Source organism: Xenopus tropicalis, chromosome 9, assembly GCF_000004195.4.
Source record: "Xenopus tropicalis strain Nigerian chromosome 9, UCB_Xtro_10.0, whole genome shotgun sequence".
NCBI classification, from domain to species: Eukaryota; Metazoa; Chordata; class Amphibia; order Anura; family Pipidae; genus Xenopus; species Xenopus tropicalis.
In genome coordinates, this window is record NC_030685.2 from 28,140,160 (window position 1) to 28,154,485 (window position 14,326).

The following is a 14,326-nucleotide window of genomic DNA, read 5'->3' on the forward strand; positions in this document are numbered from 1 at the left end:
TGTGTGTAGTTGTGTGTGGTGCCAGGTGCCTGTGTGCAAAAATGTAGCAATTAAATTGAGATATTAACCTGTACAACCTTGCATGTGGTTATCTTATGCTGGATGCGCCTCATTTTTCAGCCCATACCTTGTGTTAATTAATATGGTAGTCATGTAAGCACTTGTGAGTGTCCTTTTATTAAATAATTTGATTACTGAAACTTAGCAGTAGCAGCTGCATTTCCCACCCTAGGCTTATACTCGAGTCAATACGTTTTTCCAGTTTTCTTAGGTAAAATTAGGTACCTCGGCTTATATTCGTATCGGCTTATACACGAGTATATACGGTAAGTAACCTACAATAGATCTTTTTGCCTGCAAAAGGAAACTGTGCCACTTTGGAAGACCAAAGCTGCTCATAGGCCTTTCCACTGGCGATTCCCTTGCTGGTGGAAAGGCATTTCGGAGGGATTAGTGGGCAACTAATCCCTCCGTGGGACATTAGTTTTATAGTAAAGAGAGACATGGACACATACACAGAGCGTGTGTAAAGATTTGGATTAGGTTAGGGCAGTGCTGTCCAACTGGCGGCCCGCGACCCCCCTCTGTCTGGCCCCCCACCTGTCTGGCTGCTTTGATGGCTTACCTTTGAGTAAGCATTCAATGGTATCAGTACTGTGATTAACTGGCCCCCTGCATGGTTCTCACCTCAGATTCAGGCTGTAATCCCCCTGTATTGTTTAAAAATGTAATCCCCTGTGTTTTTCACACCTTTTAATACCTGCATTGTTCACCCCCTGCAGTGTTCACACCTCAGGCTCAGACTGTAATCACTCCCATTGTTCACTTCTTCACACCTCAGACATTGGTACTATAGGCAGAGTATGGCACATACAGCCAGCATAGGGCAGGGAGGGTATGGCACACACAGGAAGGGTAGGGCAGGCAGAGTATGGCACACACAGTCAGGGTAGGGCAGGCAGAGTATGGCACACACAGGCAGGGTAGGACAGGCAGAGTATGGCACACACAGACAGCATAGGACAGGCAGAGTGCTGCCTGAGTGTGCCATACTCTGCTTGCCCTATGCTGCTTGTGGGAGGTGAACCTGGCAGGGGTTTGTTGTGGGAGTTTGTTAGCAGTTGGAAATAGCCATTAAATGGCCCCTACGGTGTGTAATGATGTACTGGGGGTTGCTCTGCTATCCACAGTGGAGGAGGAGGCATATGGAATTTAAGGGTATATCTTAATACAGGGGTCTCAAACTCGCGGCCCTCGGTACAGTATTTTGTGGCCCGCACCAACGCCTTCTCAAAAGCAATGAATGGATCGCGATTTTTATTGTGATTCAAGGGATAATGCAAGGCACGGCGGGAGCTGCTGATTGCGGAAATGACGTTATGCCATCATAACAGTTATTATGGGAAGACGTTCTGTGTGCACAATTAGCTGCTAAGGAGCTAATTGTGCACACAGAACGTCTTCCCATAATAACTGTTATGATGGCATAACGTCATTTCCGCAATCAGCAGCTCCCGCCCGCCGTGCCTTGCATTATCCCTTGAAAGCCAATTTTTTGTGAAATCCCTTATGCGGCCCAGCCTCATCCTGACTTTGCCTCCTGCGGCCCCCAGGTAAATTGAGTTTGAGCCCCCTGTCTTAATATGACATAATTCTTTCACATATGAATGATGGTTGATATCCCCACAGTAAGGACCAAGCATTTGGGATTTTGCTGTGCTACCACCACTGTGATAAAATAGGTGTGGTTTGAAGTGGGTGTGGTTTAAAAAGGGGAGTGGTCAAAACTGACTTCCATTAGCGGCCCTCCACCATGTATGCTAGAGAAATTCCGGCCCTCGGCACCGTAGAAGTTGGACAGCACTGGGTTAGGGCATAGGGAGAAGTCCTTTATTAATTATACCCTATAATCTGTGGGCACATTCTGAAAGAGCTGGTACCACTTGCTGTCTCTGGGCTTTATATTTGGAAATGGTTAATAGTGGAATCTACAATTTATTTACAATACTATACTGTATACATGCATAACATTGTATACTTGAAATACCAGGGTCTATTTTAAATCCCAGTCCAGGCCTGCTGGCTGTAACCTCAGGAGGAATGGGTTAAACCATAACAAAACCATTTCTTGTCAGTCACAGGACCCCCTCTTTTATGCACAGTATACATGTACTGGGGGATATGGAGACATAGGCTGTATACAGGTTAGATTCATTCTGAACTAGCGACAGGGGGAACAGTCCTGGTACACCTGCTGCATTGAGAGTATCCAAATGCTGCTCTCAATAAAGATCACGTTTTCAAATAACGAGTTTTTATCATTTTAACACAAAGTGTGAACATATATTCTGCAGCGCTGTATAATAGGTGAGTATATACTAAACATATAGTATGTGAACAGTTCATATGTATGAATAAAATCACACATAACAAACATTGGTTACAGACTGAAACATGGGATTGCAGGGACCTGCTTGCCAAAGCTTTTATTGAACAAACTGTTATTTTATATTATTTTGGTGGCGTTCCCCTTTAACCCACTGAAATGAGAAAACACCAGAAAAGGATATAATGTACTAATGGCCCTGACATACACTGAGGCCTCTGCGCCCCTTATTCACCCCAAGTTCTAAAAAGCTGCCTATACAAACAGTGGTGCTGGAAAGTATGTGAACCCTTTCAAATTTTCTATATTTTGATATGAATGTAGCCTAAAACATCATCTGATTTTCAAACAAGTCCTAAAAGTAGATTTAAACTAAATAAAATATATATATATATACATGTGTGTGTGTGTTTTTTCTACGATACACTGTGTTTTTGGCCGGGGGAACACTAAATAACCTGACACTATTCAGAGCTACGGCGGCTTGTGCGCAAACACTCGCTCTACCAAATCACGCGTCAGCCCTGACAGTTCTGCAACTGACCCCTTCCTGCTTCCGTACGCATAGCGATTCTCCTGCGCAATTCGTGTGACGTCTTCGTACTGTCACCCCGCCCGCCCCCAACATGGCTGCTGCAATGGCGGAGCAGGATGGCTCCAAAGGTAGTGCCCGAAACCGGGGCGGGGTACAGCGGGTGGAAGGAAAGCTGCGAGCCAGTGTGGAGAAGGGCGATTACTACGAAGCTCACCAGATGTACAGAACACTTTTCTTCAGGTACGGCGACTCTATTTCGCGTTAGTTCAAAACCCCTACCTAGAGCTTCCAGAGCATTCTGAGGCCCATAACTGAAGCCCCGTCACTACTGATTGGCTGCTGCTTCTCCGTTGGTTGCTAGGGGAGGGTGGAGCCTGTCTTGTGAGGACTTTGGGGATTGGCTGTGCGTCGCGTCATCGTGACTTCTTTTATGTGAGTTACTCACCTGTCCCAGAGGCTTCCTGTATTCGGTACTGCGGATTGGCTGCGGGAAAACTGGTTGCTAAGGGGGAAGATCTTTCTTTCCTCGCGTGTGATTGGTCAATAGATTGGGCAACATCTGACTAGGGACTAAGCTTATTCTATCTATTTGTTACTAAAGCGCTGGGGCATTACCCGGGGTCCTGTCTTGAGGCTTGTGCTGTTAGTAGTGACTGGGGATACAGTGCTTCCATATTTTCTTTTCCTTATTCACCCGCTATCAGGCACAACGTCTCATTGGGCCTGGGCTTTATGGCCATAGAGGTCATGAGTGTTGGACACAGCGTTGAATTCACGTCCTTTATATTAGTACCTCAATATATTATCTGTTATGGTAGTAACCAACTTGAGCAGTTTAATGAAGCAGAGTGTATAGCCATTGCGCCTCTTGTATTCAAGAAGAGATGACTTTTCCCATCATCCACAGCCAGTGAAACCCACAGCTTTTAAATTGCAGCTTCTCTGGTGTTAATAAACTGTGTGTAGGGGTGGTGCTGGGATTTGTAGTTCATTGTGAGCATGAAACAAAGGGTTAGCTGGTATGTATTATACATTATATCTGTGGCCTCTCGCCAGGCCTGGGATCAGAATAGGCCCAGGCATTTCTATAACACAGAGGCCCAGCCCAATACATAGTGTCTATGGCATCTTACAGCAGCCCCTCTGGCATTTGCCAGTACCCACAGATTGCCAGTCCGGGCCTGCCACTTGCCGTAATAAAGTCACAATATTATTGTCACTTTATCATCTCTATAGGTTGTAAAAGCTCTGCATGAAATTCTCAGCAGCCTTCTAGCCAATGCCTTGTGCTACATATTGACTCCAGGGCCAAAAAGCCTCCTCGCTGAACCATATGGAAGGTTTCATATTCATATGATGAGTACTGTGCTGCCATAGTTTGTGTTCTTGCAGTGGAACGTGGGAGCTGAGGAACAGTGTCACTTTGATATTGTACTGAAATGTGTCACAAGAGGACCTTCAGGCCATATACAGTTTATTGAACCATGAGACCTGTGAACTATTTACTCCTGTACCTGTGCTTAAACATTTGGGGGTTAATAGTCTATTTTAATGTAATCATTTATGTAGCATTAAGTTCTGTCAGCATGTGCCATTTTGTCTGCTTGTACATTTCAAACAGAAAAGCTGTGTTTTATGGCAGTTCCTTAATTTCCATAGGCCAGTGGTGCGTAGCCAATGAGGCCTCTCTGTGGATGTTCAGATAGAGGGACGTTGTTTACCTGTCCTGCAAAAACCACAGACCTTGAACACTTAGCAATATCAAAATGCGTGTATATATTATAAGGCCTAAGAGTTCATTTTTCATATTCTGTTAAATATATTGTGAAAAAAACCTAAGCCTGTTGGGGGTGCCCATACACAGGCTGATAAGCTGGCAAATCGGTCTGGACCCAAATCAGCATCTGAAATCTGCCTGTGTATATCCAACTTTAGTTCTATATCCTCAGTGGTCTGTGCACTATATTTGATACTAGGGCAGGCAGGTGTATGTACCGTATCAAAGCCACATTTATACCTCATTTCACAAGACTCACCTTCCTGCTACGTGTGGTAAGGGAACAAGGGGATAGGCCAGTTTTACTGGGAAGGTTGCCTGGATGAGCTGCACGGCCGGCCCTACTGCCTGAGTTATGAGCCATCATGGCACATCTGCCAAAATGTTACTTGCATTCTGCAGAGTAGTTTCAGCTTTAAAGATGTGTTCATTATGGAGCTACACTCTGTACTGACAGCTGCTTCTACTCATACCATTGAGAGCAATGAATACAATGCTATTGTGTCTGGTAAAAAAAAATGATATAACTTGCAAGTTTCACATGTTAATGTTATGTGTTGTTATATGGCACATATGCCTCTGTGCTCCTTCCCTGTCTGGCATAGACTGCACCAAGGGAACTCATTGCTTGGGGTTTAGTTTGTTATTTTTAAGGGGAACTTTAGTTTATTTTATTTATTTATAAATAAATAAAATCTAGAGTTTGGCCATTTCCCTATGGGACCAAACTGCAAACGTTATTCTTATAAATGGCGCGTTCCTATGTTTTAAATATTTTGGTGCCAGAATAGAATGTATGGGTGTCTACAGGGAATTTCTGGAATAGGGTAAAATGTATTTTCTGGAAATAAAAATTGCAGCTATGTATAGTTGCGGGACCTGTTATCCAGAATGCTCAGGACCTGGGGTTTTCTAGATGTGGGATGTTTCCGCAATTTGGATCTCCACACTATAAGGCTAGTCAAATCATTTAACAAATAAACCCAATAGGATTGTTTTGCCTTCAATAAGGATTAATGATATCTTAGTTGGGATCAAGTACAAAGTACTGTTTTATTATTACAGAGAAAAGGGAATCATTTAACCATTAAATAAACCCAATAGGGCTGTTCTGCCCCCAATAAGGGGTAATTATATCTTAGTTGGGATCAAGTACAAGGTACTGTTTTATTATTACAGAGAAAAAGGAAATCATTTTTGAAAAGCTGAATTTTTTGATTAAAATTCAATCTTTCTGGACAATGGGTTTCGGGACAGATCACATATCTGTACAAATAATAGAGAACATTTCTACCTGGGCCTAATATGGTGCTCCCTGCAGACATCACATGTAGTTAAAGCAGTGGGTATGAATAAGCTGGCCCAGTTTCATACAGAATAGTGACTGTTTAGCTGCATGGATTTAGCTGCAAAAATTATACAGTAAATGGATCCCTTATCCGGAAACCTGTTATCTGAAATTTCCGAATTACGGAAAGCCTGTCTCCCGTAGACTCCATTTTAATCAAATAAGAAATTTAAAACTGATTTCCTTTTTCTCTGTAGTAATAAGACAGTACCTTGTAATTGATCCCAACTAAGATATAAATAATCCTTATTGGATGCAAACCAATCCTGTTGGGTTTAATTAATGTTTTATTGATTTTTTCGTAGACTTATGGTATGGAGATCCAAATTACAGAAAGACCCCTTATCCAGAATACCCTTGGTCCCAAGCATTCTGGATAACGGGTCCTATACCTGTACCTGTGTGGAATTAGGTTCCAATAAAGGGAAAATATATGTGCGCATTAATCACTCATAAACAGTCACGTGGGACCCCTTATCCTGGTGCTTAGCACCTGAACCTTGCTGGAGAATGGGTTTTCCTTTGGGTGCTACAGTCAAACCTGATTTAGCATAAATAAAAAATACAGTTTATCCAGGTGATCCAGACCCCTCTGGCAAGGGAGTAAGGGATATTGTTTCTCTAGTATAGAGCCAGGCAATAACTCAGAACCTTCACAGATAAAGGCCATCTTCCATAAATGTGTGAATAAAAAAAACTCAACAAACAATAAATATATAAATATCATCTTGATAATAGATTCTTTAGTGTGAAATGCTAATGGTTTTGTATGTGACCTTGCTTTGCAGGTATATGTCACAGAGCAAGCACATAGAAGCAAGAGAATTAATGTATTCCGGGGCTCTCCTCTTCTTCAGCCATAGTCAAGTAAGAACACGTTCCTCTTTATCTTTGACTAAAAGCTTCTAAAATCAACAATTTTTTTTGACAACCCTGAAATATATTGTTACTATGTTTTTTACATGTTCTCATATAAGGTTAACATGCAATATGGCTTCTTATCTTGTAGCAAAACAGTGCTGCTGATCTGTCCATGCTTGTGCTGGAATCTCTGGAGAAGCATGAAGTAAAGGTGACAGAGGAGCTCTTAGGTGGGTAATTCCTGCTGCAGGAATGTTGTACAGCCACGTGTCTGCACATAACTACACAGCATGTGACCCATAAGAACTCTTTAGCCAGTCTTCAATTCTTCACCTTTTCTTTTATTTGCTCTGACAATTTGATCAATTTCCTACCACTAACTGAGACTCTGGTGCTACATCGCCATGGGATGGTCCAGTCAGCTGCTCATCAGCCCATCCATGCATCTGGAAGAGTCAGCCTATGTGGTTGCATATGATTCTACCCACTGTCATGGACTAATTGAATGTGACATAGTCCAGTCTTCACAACTGTGGACAGTGGTACAAGGTCAAACTAATGGCACACAGCCAGGGGCCTTAAATCTTAAACCAGCAGAAGGTTGTTTTTTTAAATGACCGCTCACATACTGCAACTCCTGGCATTTTATAGCAGCCAACCTCTATTATACAGTATCAGCTATTCAGAGATGTTTCATTCAAATCTCTTTATTCATTTTAGAAAATCTGGCCAAATTGTTTAGCTTGATGGATCCAAACTCTCCTGAAAGAGTTGCTTTTGTCTCCCGAGCATTAAAGTGGTCTAGTGGTGGATCTGGCAAATTTGGTCACCCAAAACTACATCAGTTTTTGGCCATCACATTGTGGAAAGGTAAGTTGGAACAGGCTGGTACCATCAATAGACTGGTCTATTTTGGCCAAACCTCCAGTGAGTAGTGGATGAGGGACATTACAGTGAAGCCTCCTATAATGACTGATTGGTTGGGAACTGTTGTGACTGACATTAAAGGAAACCTATGCCCCCAGAATGAATACTTAACCAACAGATAGTATATATATATATATATATATATCAGTAAATATTGCCCTTTTACATCCTTTCCCTCGAGCCACACTTTAGTGATGGGCTGTGTGCTCCCTCGGAGATCACATGACCAGAAATAATGCAGCTTTAACTTTAACAGGAAGTAGTGTGGAAGCAAAAGGCAGAACTCTGCCCATTAATTGGCTGATGTGACCTAGCATGTATGTGTGCCTTGGCTTGTTTGTGTGCACTGTGAGTTGTATGATCCCAGGAGGCGGCCCTTAATTCTTGAAATGGCAATTTTCTATTTAGGATTACCCAATAGCACATACTGCTAAAAAGTATATTTTTGTAAAAATGGTAGAGGCCTACCTTGTTTGGCGTCTGTATTGGGTGGAAAAAGAGGTTGTACCCGATGAGAGACTGATGTTTTAGTGACAAAGAACAGTCTGACTTACTGGAGTGGGGCTAATTATGCTGTAGGTTGGGGGGGGGGGAATGATACTGCTGACCAAACACATCAGTCTCTGTAAATTATAGGTAAAAATATGCAGATTCTGATGTATTTGGTAGAGAAAAGAAATGACAGCATGAAAATTTACATTTGTGCAGCTGTACCAACCCTGGGGGAGAAGACTGTAGTGGGATATTCACAGGGGAGCCCCTCTTTATCTGTCTTCCTCATTCGCCAGGCAGCTGTGCTACTATAAATATAAATCCAGCCAGAAAGTCTGCTGCTTGGCCTGACGTTCTCTTCTCCTTTCAGAACAAAACTACTACGAATCCCGTTATCACTTTCTGCACTCATCTGATGGGGAAGGCTGCGCCAATATGTTGGTAGAATATTCCTCAACCAGGGGGTACCGGAGCGAAGTGGACATGTTTGTGGCGCAAGCAGTCTTGCAGTAGGTTCAGACTTATTACTTCACTGCTATTGTGTAAATATCACAGGGCATGGCCATTCCTAAAGCCATTCACCTTTCATTCATGTTTCATATCATCTTGTCACAGTAGGTGTGTGCTGTATTCACTGCCTGGCACTGCGGAACCTGTTATTCACTCTTATCTTCTTTATTTGCAGATTCCTGTGCTTAAAGAACAAAACTAGCGCGTCTGTGGTGTTCACAACATATACACAGAAGCACCCGTCTATAGAAAGGGGGCCTCCATTTGTGCAACCCCTATTAAACTTCATTTGGTTCTTACTGCTGGCCGTAGAAGGGTATGTTCTGAAAACTCACATGGGAGGGCATAGATGTATACACTGTTCAAAATGATGCCCCCTTAAATTGGTATCTTATGTTTGATGTCAGTATTGTTTTACCGGGCTGCAAAGATATGTTTTGAAAATATATTGTCATAACACTTAACCTTTTATAGCCCAATAGTATTTATTCTAAGCAACTTTATAATAAAAGGAAGTGATGCACCTCATTTGTACTCTAGTGCCAAAGGGATACACACACTCTGTCTCTCTCCCTCCATCCCACCCCCACAGGGCTTCATAGAAGCTTTTGTATGACATCTGTTTAGTTAAATTTGGCCCCTAAACAGTTGATATATATGGGTGATTGTATGAAACATTTGGGCAACACTGCTCTAGGTAATTAGACCTTTATTTCTGTGTTACCACTTTGGGGTGCCCTGGTATACTACTAATGTCTCATGCTAGTGAAAAGGAAAAGGGCACAGGTTATGTAGCAAGTAACTAATAAGCTCTGTAAAACACCATTGTATTCCACATAATCTGTTATCCTCTATGTAAAATGTACCACTATAGTAGTGTTTTTTAAACAAACACACAACTTTTACCAGTGCAGGGCAACAGTACATTATATTTTATTTACTTCTATACACTTTTCTTTATTATTTGGTGTTACTTTTCCATTAAGATTAATGTCTGGAATTATATGTATTTTTTTTATTTGTGTTTAGAGGGAAGTTAACTGTATTTACGGTGTTGTGTGAGCAGTATCAGCCTTCTTTAAAGAGAGATCCAATGTATAATGAGGTATGTATCAACAGAGAGAGAGAGACAATATTGCTGATGAAGTTATTATTAATAACCGATACTTTTGTTCTCATTGGTAGTCTGTTAGGCAGCTGCCTTTAATAAGCAGTGGGATGTATTTCTATTTACGGATACTGTCACTTAAATCATCTGTTTTACAAGTACAAGGTATTACATTGATACAGATTGTTCTCTTCAGCTACAGGTTAATACTTATTTATGCCATGTTTTTCAGTATCTGGATAGGATAGGACAGCTTTTCTTTGGTGTACCTCCGAAACAGTCTTCGTCTTATGGGGGGTTATTGGGTAAGTAGGAGTGTGTTTTTGTTTGTCTAATACTAGTACTAGTATGTAAGAAGGCACTGCATTGTTACTGACATCTCACATTTCCACTCTCCCCTTTGGTTCTGTCATTCTCCCACTCTAATTCTGGGGCAAACTTACCCCAAGAGATCACCTGTCAATAGGCAGGGTACTGGCGCCGTTATGTTTTATTGGTAGTGTTGTGATTAGGTGAGGATTTCCTCCAATAAAAAAAACTGTGAGCAAAGAGGGTTGGTTTGAAGTGATTTACACTACACGTAGATCTGCCGCATAAATTGCTTTGAAATTTCATTTTCATTTCATTTGAAACTAAACTACATTCATTACAAAACAGATCCTATTTTGCTTGCTAATTTACCTTGAAATACCCTAGAACGTAGAACAATAAAATACAAAACAATGTTTCACAGGGACACATTTACTAAACGCATTCCTGAATTTTCCAGGTGATCTGGCAACCCTTGTTTGTTGATTTCTGAGTCCATTCACCCTGCATATGCTTTGCATTAAGAATTAAGACAGACGTTAGTGCTCAGGGCTTCTGCTGAGCTGATCCAAGCACTAATACCACATTGAAATTAAATGTGTTGACTGCTTAAAGCAGGTGACCACCAATTCTTCAAGGGTGAAGACACGCAGAGCTACTAGTAGCAGCTACTTGTCACAGCTACTAAAATAGACAATGCTGATCATTTACTGATAATTGTCTCTGTGTGTTTTAGCAGAGGCAATTCTCAGTATTGTCTCTGGCAGGGTATTTTCTAGCATTTAGTAGCCATGAAAAAGTAGCTGCTAATAGTAGCTCCGTGTGTCTTCACCCTGAAAACTTACCTTAATGTCAGGGGGGAAAAGATTGATCTGCTGGGAAACATTCTAGATAAATGTGCCACATAATTTCCAAAATCTTTGGGTCCATCACTTTCTGACTTTCATCACTTTTCTTTTCCCTCCCCTTTCCAGGTAACCTACTGAACAGCCTGATGGGCTCTGGGGAAGACGACGATGTGGAAGACGGCCAAGAAGACAGCAGTCCCATTGAATTGGATTGAGAAAGAGAAGCGAGCGATTCAATAGGAGCTGCATGATTAAAAACAGGAGCTCAAAAGACCAATTCTATGATTTGCATCTTTGAAGGGTTATTTTGTAAGCAGCCACGATGAGCTGTGTTTGTATCCCGCTGATGGGTAAATCATGTTAAAGAGCCAGATGGAAGCAGCCCGGTGCGTATCGGAGATCTTTCCCCTCGAGCCTTTGCAAATGGCATGTGCATTTTACTGTGAAGCACACACACAGTTTCCCAACATGCCAAAGCCAAGCAGATCAATATAGAAAATCCCTTCACTTTGAGTTTGGCATCTCGTTCCATCATCTTCTCTGTCACTTTTTGGTGATTGAGGATTTTTAGATGTAAGTTATGTGTACGCCCATACTATCATTGTCACCTCCCACCTTCTCCTCGTCTCACTACAGGAAATCAAGCGTCTCCCTGCGGTCCTCCAAGCACCCCTGTACCACCGCTCCCAGTGTCTTCCAGCAGGAAGAAGGATGGGAGTTGTTGTTCAGCAATGGCTAGAATGCCACAGGTCACATGGTTGGGACTCCAGCAATTCTGTTTGGTGTGTCAGCAAGTATTCTTGTGTTGTTCTCCCTGGGATCCAGTGTATATGTGTGTGTGTGAGTGTGCGAGTGGTACTTTCGCTTCTTAGATACAAAACCAAGAGAAACTTCACCTAGAACATTATTTAAATACAAAGGACATTCTTTTAATATTTTGCAATATTTATTACCGGTAAAGGTGATTTTTGTACATTTAATCCCCATAAGTTTCTTTACTATGCCAGTGGGTCACAGTGGCAAGGAAATGTACTATTTTATGTGTTAGAGATAGCATTTAAGAGCCCCTGCTGATACCAAGCGGCAGGTTGTATCATATGATTTAGGAATTATGGGAAGTGATTTTTGTTTTTTTTATTTCCTGTGAAAATCCAGTAAAGATCTGCATGGGGACTGGTAGCCAGCTTCTATTCACTGTAATATTAACTGATGGGAGGAGGTACTCTGCTTGTATTAAGGCTCAAATAAACACTTTTGATCATGACTGGCCATTGGTGACATGTATATGCCATACTACACAATATCGTCTGTCTGTGTTTTATTTTTTTACAAAATGTAAGTGACCCATTTGCTTATTTTTGATTTTTACAGTATTATATTCTTTTCTCAGTATGCAAAGGTAAAGGGAAATATACCCTACTTTCTACCAGCGGCTGTTTCCTATCATTTAGGTTTGTCAGGGCACACGGGGAAGATGATCTGCTTTTGTCAGCCTGCCGAGGGGTCCGCTCAGTGTAGCTGCACACAGGCCGACCCAGTGCCTATGCATGGAGCGCCCTGTGTGCCTCTACCCTTATATGTACTGCCCAATACAGCCTCAGTGGGGAAATCCGTGTTAGTATTCCTGCCTGACATTGAGCTTATCGATGATTTAAAATAGTTTGTATGAATTCACCAGAGGGGAACTCCCTATATTTCTAGTCACTCCTTTTAGGAGCACATTTATCAAAGGATGTAAATAGAGTTCACTCTACAAGCTGTACATTTTCCTTCTGGTGAACTCCATCATGCTTTATTTTCTCATATGTATCCAGATTTCCATACGCACAATATAAAGATAGCAGGAAGACTGCAAATCCTATATACTTACAGAGATTTTTGTTTCCTGGATCGAAACCTGGTAGTGGGCACCTATAGAAGCCTGTGCCTGCTGCCATGTAAAGGAATATAGAATATGATTGGATAAGGCAGTGCCAATCTCCAGCACAGTAATAGAAGTAGATAGAAGAGAAGGTGGTAGAAGAATTCTCTTATAAATGATCCTGTATGTAGAAAGATTGGCGGGTTCCATTCCCTGCCATCAGTAATGTTATCTGTGCCCAAGCAGACATGGATTGTGTAACTGCCATCTCTATCCTTGCTCATCATATGCCTGTGCACTATGGACGCCGTGGGTAAGGAGAGATGTGCCAAACGCTGGCATATTAGAAAAGCTAAAATATTTAAATACAGAGTTCAGATGAGGAAGCTAATGATGATGATGATAATATTGATGAAAAACAAACTTGTTAATGACAAATAAACTAGTAGATTTGTGATGGCTCCCTAAACAATGAATGCGTGTATTTTCTCCCTCACTGCTCTGGGTTCCTGGCATCTCTGTAGCTGTGCCCCACCCTATAGGAACATTCCATGTGCCAGGGAAATAGGAGAGAGTTTAAAGAGTTTGCCCGCTCTGCAGCCATAATGAGAGTCTGGGCAGTACCTGAAGCAGTTCAGTAATAAAGCCCTGCACGTACCAGTGGTGCAACTGAAGTACAGGGATAGCATCTATTACCCAGAATGACCTGGGAGTTTTTTGTAATTTGAATCTAGTACAAGTCCTTTATGTCAAAATCTATTTTGGCAAGATATACACCTTAAGTTTCCAAAATAGATTTTGACATAAAGGACTGTTTTGCCTCCAATAACAGTTAATAATATCTTAGTAGGGATCAAGCACAAGGTACTGTTAATTACCGAGAAAAAGGAATCATTTTAAAACATGTAAATTACTTGATTAAATTTGAGTCTATGGGAGATGGACTTTCTGTAACTCAGAGCTTTCTGGATAATGGGTTTCCAGGATTATGGCAAACAGATTATTCTGTGGATGTAATGCCACACAGCGACCATGCCATCAGGTATCCTCCAACACACTTGTGATTATATGTATTTTACAGCTAGGGGTTCTGTTATCCAGAATGTTCCAAATTATGGGAAGGTCATCTCCCATAGACTCCATTTTAATCATGCAATTCAAAATTTTAAGACATATTTACTTTTCCTCTGTAATAATAAAAACTGTACCTTGTACTTGATCCCAACTAAGATATAATTACCCCTTATTGGGGGCAGAACAACCCTATTGGGTTTATTTAATGGTTAAATGATTCCCTTTTCTCTGTAATAATAAAACAGTACCTGTACTTGATCCCAACTAAGATATAATTACCCCTTATTGGG

At 41.5% G+C, this 14,326-nt stretch overlaps 1 protein-coding gene across 1 annotated transcript; it reads left to right on the plus strand.

Moving 5' to 3' along the window:
* Positions 1-2,970: 2,970 nt before the first annotated feature.
* On the plus strand, positions 2,971-12,365 carry get4 (golgi to ER traffic protein 4). The gene is given in 9 exon segments (NM_001016708.2): positions 2,971-3,161; positions 6,835-6,913; positions 7,056-7,137; positions 7,628-7,777; positions 8,697-8,835; positions 9,012-9,152; positions 9,866-9,941; positions 10,177-10,249; positions 11,228-12,365. Coding segments are annotated over 9 exon segments (978 nt in total). The 5' UTR covers positions 2,971-3,012; the 3' UTR covers positions 11,317-12,365.
* The last annotated feature ends 1,961 nt before the right edge of the window (positions 12,366-14,326 follow it).